The 10,092-nt window shown below is 33.6% G+C and overlaps 1 protein-coding gene across 1 annotated transcript; it reads left to right on the top strand.

Annotated features, from left to right (window-relative positions):
* The first annotated feature begins 9,271 nt into the window (after window positions 1–9,271).
* On the top strand, window positions 9,272–9,871 carry LOC111379389 (2S sulfur-rich seed storage protein 2-like). Its single transcript, XM_023002746.1, has one exon. The coding sequence runs from the start codon at window positions 9,311–9,313 to the stop codon at window positions 9,755–9,757; it is 447 nt and encodes a 148-aa protein (XP_022858514.1). The 5' UTR covers window positions 9,272–9,310; the 3' UTR covers window positions 9,758–9,871.
* The last annotated feature ends 221 nt before the right edge of the window (window positions 9,872–10,092 follow it).

Consider the following 10,092-nt stretch of genomic DNA (forward strand, 5'->3'; position numbering starts at 1 on the left):
TACCAAATATGTCACAAACTATGAAATATCTTTCCTTTCTTTTTTGAAAACGTATTCAGATAGCCCATTACATTCTTATAACTTGGCAAGATATTCACAAGGAAAATGACTCAAGAGAACCCCCATGAACTTTGAATATAAATTCAAACTGTGGCAATGAGAACTCATTTAATATCCCAAAATCCTTTATAGTTGTTAATTATAAAAATTAGGACATTAGTGCAAGAGGATGAAAGTTAGGGGGATCAAATTGCATATCGGTCAATAGTTGAAGAACTACCAATACGTGTGTGTGTGCGTGTGTGTGTGTGTGTGTGAAATTGGATGGAATTAAGTATTCCTTTTATGTGAAAATAAGTTAGGATGTGTGAATATACATACATACATACATACATACATACATATATATATATATATATATATATATATATATAGTGCAATGAGATGGAAGACAAGTGCTGCTAAAGAAGTTCTCATAGGGCACACACACAAATGGAGAGAGAGAGAGAGAGAGAGAGAGAGAGAGAGAGAGTTAAGTTATAGTATTACTATAATTATATGCATTTATGTATGTATAATTATGATCGATTGAGTTAAAATATAGTATTATTATAATTACGTGAGACCATCTATGTATAATTTAATATAATTATGGTTAATTGATTTCAAATATAATATTACGTAATTATGTGTGTCTATATATGTATAATTATATATAACAATATTTCAAATATAGCATCACCATAATTATGTGCATCTATGTATGCATAATTATATGTAGGTTTATTAATTTCAAATTACATGGTTACTCTAATTAAATGTTTTATATATGTATAATCATATCTAAGTATGATTGATTGATTTAAATTACTTAATTAGTATAACACACTACCTTATCTAGTGCACAATTATAGGGACACCATTATGGCATTTCCCTTTGCGTACCCCAAGTGCACCTATAAATACCACACTTAAATCACAATCACAACTACAAACACACACACACATATTATCACTTTATTGAAGAAGTTAAATTCTCCTCTACGCATTTACTACAATACTCTTCAAATTATCAATGTTACTTTAAAATACAGAATTAGATTTATGAATATGATATGGGTCATATATGTTTATGTTTAGTAGATTGGAGTTTAGTAGCACTACGCACGATAATTATAGTAACGAAGTACGGTTCTTGATTCCCACGCCTCCCTATGTATGTTATGATTATGTACAGGGATTATGGCCACCTAAGTTCAGTCTCTAATCCTCGTGTTTCTTTATGTATGTTAAGAATTGCTAAATTTCAAATATGAATTACAATTTATGTGGCTCACTTATTGAGATTTTATGTCATCATTTGTAAATTTTCCCCTTTAAGATAATTCAAATTTGACAAGTTAAAGTTTGGAACTGCTTTCTAGTGGTATAATAAAGATATTATTGAGTAATTTATTATTTTACTTTTATGACTTATTAATTCTTCTTTTTCAATTATTGTAATTGGTACAAAAGTTATATTTTTATGAAAGTTAATTCTTTATTTTACTTTATATTTTAATTATCCAAAACATAAATTTTGGATCGTTACAACTCAGGTTGTCTACTCTATGGAGAGTCTAAATTAGCAATAAATGACTACGGAACTGGATTCCTTCAAATGGGATCAGTTTTCTCTGTGGCTAATTCTCCATTCAACATTCATGAACATGAAATACTCCATGTTCAGTTCTTTTCAAATTCCTGAATCCAAATTAGGTAGGTATCATAAATTGGCATTTTTCTCACAAGAGTATTGATAGACATACTGTTGTGGATTCGTTAAAAGATATGTTAAAGAGGTATGGTAATTCTTGTGCAGCAATTAGGACCTTGGGCGCCCAATCTGGGAGCCTAGGCACCATACTAGGTGTTTGGAATCAAGTTCGACCCAAAACGAGGCACTTGAGTTCTACTGCTGTTGCTACCGCTGTCAACTGCTTATTGCTCGAGCGCCGCACGCTTGCCTAGTGTTAGGCTATCGCTCAAGCGGCTTACACATTCGGAAAAATTTTCTTTCCTTCTTTTAGCACGATTTTTTATTCTCTTTCCATCTAAAACTAGTTTTTTTTTTTTTTTTTTTTTTTTTTTGGGTTCTATAAATACTCCACAAAATTCTTGGCCTTCATATGACTTTGTATAAGTTTCAGAGAGATAGACAATACTGTAAACACAATATTATTGTATTTTTCTCCATATTGATAAATTCTCAATTACTCTACCAAATTATTCTTGTGTTCTTCTAATTTATTATTGCTACTTCATATTGTATCATATAATCTTGTCATAAATTTCTTAAATATGTTATTAATTAAATATATTAATGTTACAATTATACAATTAATGGTCACGGGTACGTACTTATGGGTAACAACTTATTTATTTGTCACATATTATCAAATTAATTGGTCACTGATGATTTCTCTATCACAAATAAAAAAATTTATAGATCACAAATTATTTTACGAACACGGGCCAAAAATTTCATAGTTCACAATTTGTTCATCAATCATAATTTTAAAAAAAAATTATATGTCACAATTTATTTATCGATTACAAATCACAAATTTTATAAGTCACAACTTATTATACGGTTAAAAATTATTAAATCATTGGTTACAAATTAACGAATTTTAGATCACGCATTATTTCACAATCAACCAAATAATTCGTAACCACACCAACACTAATACCACAACCTCACCACTACCTCCAGACACCAATACCACTACCACTACCACTACCACTACCTCTGGGCAACAATTGCACCATCCAAAACAAATTAACACCGACCAGGCCACCACCAAAAACCACCACATCACAACCATCACGATGGCATCAACGGAACAATGCATATAATTGGTCACAACCATCATCGACACCAAAGAAACAGCACCCAAATAATTAATCACAAATACTTTGCATCCCACACTTTGCTCGCCACCATCACCACCACCATCACTACCACCCACCCCGCCACCACAACCACACATTACCACCACCTAATCGACCCCATTGACTGTAGGTATGATAGCATCATCGCACACATCCAAAACCAAATCCAATCGACTGCAGCATGCAGAGTGCGCTGCAACAATGTATTCTGACAACGCTATCTCTTCCCAGGGCCAGTCCTGGGCTGAGGCAAGTGAAGCCCGCGCCTTAGGCCCAGGACCAGGACCATAGGGGGCCTCGTTTTGGTCCAATTATTATTATTATTATTATTATTATTATTATTATTATTATTATTATTATTATTATTATTATTATTATTATTTCTCTTAAGAACAAGACTAGTTGGCCCAAGCCAAAATCAATTATCCAGCCTGTCGAAAGGACCTAATTTTGGCCCAATAATTTTTTCCCTCTTAAAAATAGCCGGCCCAAAGAACCAAAACCAATTAGAGGAAATTAGGTACCCTAAATTACAAATTTATTAGTACCCTAAATTACAGCCGGCCCAAAACCAAAGAAACAGCCAGCCCTGACCAAAGAACCAAAACCAAAGAAATAGCCGGCCCAAAATGAAGAGAATTGATTAGTACCCCCTAAATTACAAATTTATTTATCAATATCCTAATGAACCGTAGTTTAAATGTGAAAAACGGATGAAAAGAGATCATATACAACCCCAACCAAGCCCTAACTCAAAATACGCTTCAACCCGCTCATCTCTGAAAAAAGGTTGTAATTGAAACCCAAAATTACATAAATGTTCATCTACAGTAGCTCAACGATCTGCTCAATTTCTTGAAATAAATTGAATTCGTAATTGAAACCAATAACGTGAAATAGTTTCACGTAGGTAAGTTTAATTTCATTTCCTAGATTTTTTTTTGCTTTAGTATTTTTTTGTGGATTTATATATAGTTTAATGATTGTTATGGTGAAATTATTGCGAATCTTGTATTTGATAGAATTCCTCACACAAATGCATTTTGATGCTTTTCATATTTTGATTCATATACCTTCCAATAGAGTAGGAAAAACGAAATTGATCGCTAACATTTTGTTCCGATGCACTATATTAAAATGGTCGACTAAAATAATATTATTGTTTTCATAGTGATATTGGATAATTGATACAACTCTAAAAAATTTAGAGCTTGGAATTTCTAAAGTCTGTTGCTTTTATTCATTACCAATTGTTAATAAATAGTTATAAGAAGGTTAAAACAGTGTTAGAAGTATGGGATAGAGCAATTGGTGCGATATAATCACAAGATTTGACAAAGTTTTGTGCTGACTGCCCTTTTCTATGTAGTGATTTCTTTAAAGTAAAGGTGAAAGATTACATTTTTTGTTTGATTTTGTCTCGTTTGTGTTATTGGATAATCATCATTTGTGTTATTGGATAATCATTAGCCCTTCAGTTAGACTATCTGTGTAATGTGTTGTTGGATAATCACTTTTTCTATATTACTAATTTGATAAAATATTATGTTGTAAAGGAATCATAATGCAAAATCATTCCATCCATTCATCAAAAGACCCATTTTATGGGTTCCAATTCATTAGATTACAATTCCTTTTACTCTTTGACATATATTGCATGAACATTATTTATTATCTTTAAATGTAATATGCTGCATGGTAGAGTTTATATATGTAAATTGAGAGTTAGTCCCCAACTTTTGAAATAGAACATTTTGGCCCTCAATATTCCATTAATATTGCAAAATTATTTTTAGTTGATAGAAACGGTGCTTAACCCGAAGTGGCTCTGCCACCATATTTCATTAAACAAATTAACTTTTTAGCAAGTTTGTAAGGATTGTAATTTTGAATGTGATGGTTATAAGAGTCTTATGTATTCAAACGTCAAATATTAACTAATTATCGAGAACAACTAACTAAAACTGAAGAATAAAATCAAGGTTTGCCGCTCTTAAATAATCTTAATTCCCTCATCACTAGATCTTAGGCTTGGCAATCTTAGATATCATATATAATTTTATATAAATTTTTGTTTCAGGATTGTGAGTTGTGACGAGATCATACTCAAGGGTGTAATTCCACAATTATCGTCAAAATTTCACTTCTCAGGTAAGCAATAGCTTGCCCTAACTTGTTATTAAAGAGATTGAAAATGTTTGAAGACTTGTCGGCTTATATAATTGCAACCTGGTTGGCTTATATGATTGGTTATTATGGAATGAACAATTGCACAGACGCACATAGTAATTGTATTGGAAATTGTAATTGTGTGATGATTGAGATATTTTGTAACTGTTTTTTAGGTTAATCATTGGACATTAGATACAGACTCATACACTATGCTTCCTAAATATTAGTCTGGTGCTCAAAAGAGGAAAAGGAAACGAAATGAAATTGCATTGATTCAAAGTCAAATAGGGGATATTGACAAGTACTTCAAAAGCAACAATGTGAATGCGTTGAATGGGGATGAAGTAGAGATTCAACCTGCCCATGTTAATGAAGTAGATAGTATGGATGAAGAAGTGAGTCAACCTGACTATGTTAATGAAGTAGATGATAAAGAAGAAGAAGTGATGAAATCCGCCTCTAATAATGAAGAAGATGATAGGGAAGAAAAGGGTTCCTTTTCTCTAAATTTGTATGATCCCAGGAATTGGAAAATCATTGATCAGAAAACAAGAGATTACTTAGTTGAAAGGGGTCCAAAAAGAGTTGATAACATCTCATTTCCAAAAGATTGTACAAATAGACATTTCGATTCTTCACAATATAAGCGACTGCTACAAAATGGGCAAACAATTTATAGAAGATGGCTAGTATATTCAATATCTATGGACAGAATCTTCTGCTTTTGTTGCAAGTTATTTATAACACCCAAAAATGTGACCAAAGTTGGCCAACTAGGTAATGATGGATTCAAAGATTGGCATAATTTGCATCGGTCTATTAAAAGTCATGAAGGAAATGAAGACCATTTATGTTGCATGACTGGCTGGATTGAATTGGAAAATAGGTTTCAAACAAAAACTACAATTGATAAAAGCATTGAATTGTTGATCGATGTAGAAAAAGAACATTGGAGGCATGTATTAACAAGGATAATCGCTATTGTTAAAAAACTCACCAAAAATACCTTGCCATTTCGAGGAGATAATGGGAGATTAAATGTTGAGAATAATGGCCTATTTTTACAAATGGTGGAAATGGTTAGTGAGTTTGATCCAGTAATGAAAGAGCACCTTCGGCGGGCTAATGCAAGAGAGATTCAATACACGTATCTTGGTAAAAAAATCCAAAATGAGTTGATACAGTTGTTGGCTAATGAGGTGAGAAATGCAATTGTCAAGAAAGTTAAACATGCAAAATATTTCGCAGTTATACTTGATTGTACTCCAGATGCAAGTCGTGAGGAGCATATGTCTTTAATAATACGATTTGTAAATGATTCAGCAAACTTACCTACAGTTGAGGAACATTGGCTTAAATTTTTGAAGGTAGATGACACAACAGGACTTAAACTTGCAACCGAGCTTCAAAAGGCTTTGATCAAACTTGATCTGGAGATTGATGACATTAGAGGGCAAATTTATGATAATGGATCTAACATGAGCGAGAAGCATAAAGGTGTACAAAAAAGAGTACATGAAATGAATCCCCGAGCTTTCTATACTCCATGTAGTGCTCATAGTCTAAATCTAGCATTATGTGATATGGTGAATTGTTGTTCCAAAGTTGTATCCTTCTTCGGAGTGATACAACGCATCTACACTTTATTTTCCTCTTCTACCAAGCGATGGAAAATTTTCAAAAATAATGTAAAAGGGTTGACGGTGAAGTCATTGTCATAAACACGTTGGGAAAGTCATGTTGAGAGTGTGAAGCCTATAATGGAGCAAACTGCACAAATAAGAGAAGCCTTACTTGATTTGGCAGAATCTAACGAAGATCCTAAAGTAAAGAGTGAAGCCGAGTCGTTAGCAACACATGAACTTCAGAATTTTGAGTTCTTGCTTGGCATAGTAATCTGGTACAGGTTGTTACATGCAGTCAATATTGTGAGTAAATTTTTTCAAATCGAATCCATGAATATTGATCATGCTATCGATCTATTGCAAGGACTTATTTTATTTTTTTGAAGATTATAGAGAAATCGAATTTGCCGTTGCTATGGATGAAGCAACAAAAAAGGCAAATGAAATGGGAATTGAAGCTGTATTTACCGAAAAACACAGAATTCGAAGGAAAAAATAATTTGACGAAAGCGGTAATGATGAGATAAAGCAATCAGCATAAGAATCTTTTAGAGTTGAGTACTTTGTTTTTATAATTGATCAAGCTCTATCTTCTCTGAGGGGTCGATTTGAACAATTCAAACAATATGATGACATATTTGGATGTTTGTTTAATTTGAAAAGGTTAAGGGATGCAACTTTATCAAGTTTGTTGAACTCTTATATGAATCTTGAGAAATATCTTGAACATGATGGGCGTTTGGACATCAGTGGAGATGATTTATGTTCGGAGTTACAAGTCTTGAAGATCTATTTACCAAATGAAGCAACAAGAGTAATTGAAGTGCTGCAATATTTGAAGACTCACAATATTTGTTACCCAAATGCTTATATTGCTTACAAAATTTTGTTAACCATGCCGGTTACAGTTGCATCTGCGGAAAGAAGTTTCTCAAAATTGAAGTTGATCAAGACCTATCTTCGATCAACTATGTCACAAGAAAGATTAAACGGGTTGACTATGTTATCAATAGAAAAAGAAATGGTTGGACAGCTAAATTATTCAAATTTGATTGATGTTTTTGCCTCTAAAATGGCAAGACGAATAGTATTCAACTAATTGTTTGAAATATTGTTGGTTTTGATGGTTTATAATATAAATCGTTTCTATAATATATTTAGTTGTTGTTTTAATGTTAGTTTTTTAAGTTAGCAATTGGTCGCATAATACACCATTGAATTTTGTATTTAGAGGGTGTTTGGTAGGAATTTTTATGTGAAAATGTATTTTCGAATAGTAAATTGATGGGAAATGTGTGGTTAAAAAATAAGAAAAATTTTTTGATTTACGTGTAATATTATTTTAATAAAGAATGTGTGGTTTAAAAGAAGAGAGAGAAAAATGCATTTTGATAAAAATGGGTGCCAAACATGGCCTTAAATTGCTTTTGTTGGGGGGCCTACTTTACACGCTTCGCCTCAGGGCCCATAAATCACAGGACCGGCTCTGTCTCTTCCCTCTGTACAACGCGCAGCAAAGTTACAATGTCATCGTGGTACATATTCCAGTGATGCCATCTTTTCTTTAGGTGGCATTTTTCAATCCTTGACAGAGGTCTTCGTAGCAGCAACTGCGCTCATAGGTAAAGGTCTTACAATGGCGTTCCTTTTGCAATAAGATCAGTCTCACAATCGGCACTGCTCTCTTGCATCAGTTCCATTCCTCTCCTCGCGACGTCGATCCTCCTGAAGCGTTGTTGACCTCGCATTGGCACTGAAGTACAGAGAGTGTGTGGAAAGAGAGAAGGTAGACAGGGGAAAAATTTGGAAAATGATTATTGTTTGAGAGTGAAATTGTGTTGGGATAGAGTAGGGTGGGTGTATATATTAATTTAAGTTTGTAATATTATTATTGATATTTAAGAATTCAATTAATATCTTATTTTTGGTAAAATAAACCCCACACCTGATTTTTGAATTGAAAAACGTAAATACCTGTTAATACGTAATTTCCTCAAATTACATTCACAAATGTTCATAAACTATTCATTCCAAAAAGTAGGTGCTAACATTTTTCTTTAAAAAATTAGGTGCAAGATTTTTTAGGTATGAATAATATTACCACTATCATCCATTATGTCTAATTTTTTAACGATTAATGATACAGTGACGAAAGATGTAACGATTCGATAAATTCAATAACTACTCAAACATTTTAAAGTTTATAATCCAGGGTAATCATTATGAAAAGTATAGCGGTCAACATTACTTGAAGGTAAATTGAGATTGCGAAGAGGAAAATCGGCAGGGTCTTTGGAATTTATGCCACTGTCAAGGGCAGAATGGTCTTTTAAGCCTCCAATGTAAGGAGGATTAACCCCAACTACGCCATATGACATCACGTGCATGCCACATGTGGAATCATTTGCATGCAAAATTTAATACGTGGAAACAAGGTTTCGTCACCTTTGATACACCCTTCAACACGTAAACGCCATGCAGAACTCCAAACTCGCTATAAATACCCACCACCACCACCACCGTCGCAGCCACCATCCCCTCACATCTCAATCTATCACCTTTAACAGATCAAACTCACCATGGCAAAGCTTACAGTTCTTGCTGCTCTCTTCTTAGCTCTCTTGGCGTTCAACGAAGCCTCCACCATCACAACCACCGTGACAACCACCACAATCGACGACGAGGAGACCACCGGAAAGTCCCAACAATGCCAGAAACAGGTGCAGGGCCGCCAATTCCGCTACTGTCAGAAGTTAATGATGCAAAAAACCGAAAAAGTTTTCTTGAATATGGTGACCAGAAGCAACACCAACGAGAAGGAGGAGACACAACAATGTTGCCAACAGTTGCAGAGCATTAATTCGAAATGTGTGTGCGATGCTGTCCGGGAAATGATGATGAGAATGAAGCAGAAGCAGCCAGGCGGTAGCCAGCAGGGTGAGCAAATGGAGATGATGATGATGATGAAAGCTGCAAATCTTCCGGTTATGTGCGGGATAAGACAACAACCGTGCTCAATGTTCTGAACAGTTCATCAAAATAAAAAAATAAGTTATTCAGATCCATGTGACTGATCGTTTGTAATAATTGCACACCATCGTGTGTAAATAATCATGGAATAAAATCAAAAAATTTCTAAATTTTACGTACCTCAACTTCCAAACATAGAACATCAACATAATTTATTATTGTTATTTTTATTTTTTTTCCAATTTAGGGTCGTCTAAATAACAAAAAGCTTAGTTTCCGACTGACAAAAATCCTTAGGTAAAAGCGTGTGTTTTCACCCATGAAATTTTCATAGGTAAACGCATGTTATTGCCTATGGAATTTCCACGGGTACGTTACATACTTTTCATCT

This window comes from Olea europaea, unplaced genomic scaffold (genome assembly GCF_002742605.1).
Source record: "Olea europaea var. sylvestris unplaced genomic scaffold, O_europaea_v1 scaffold1980, whole genome shotgun sequence".
NCBI classification, from domain to species: domain Eukaryota; kingdom Viridiplantae; phylum Streptophyta; class Magnoliopsida; order Lamiales; family Oleaceae; genus Olea; species Olea europaea.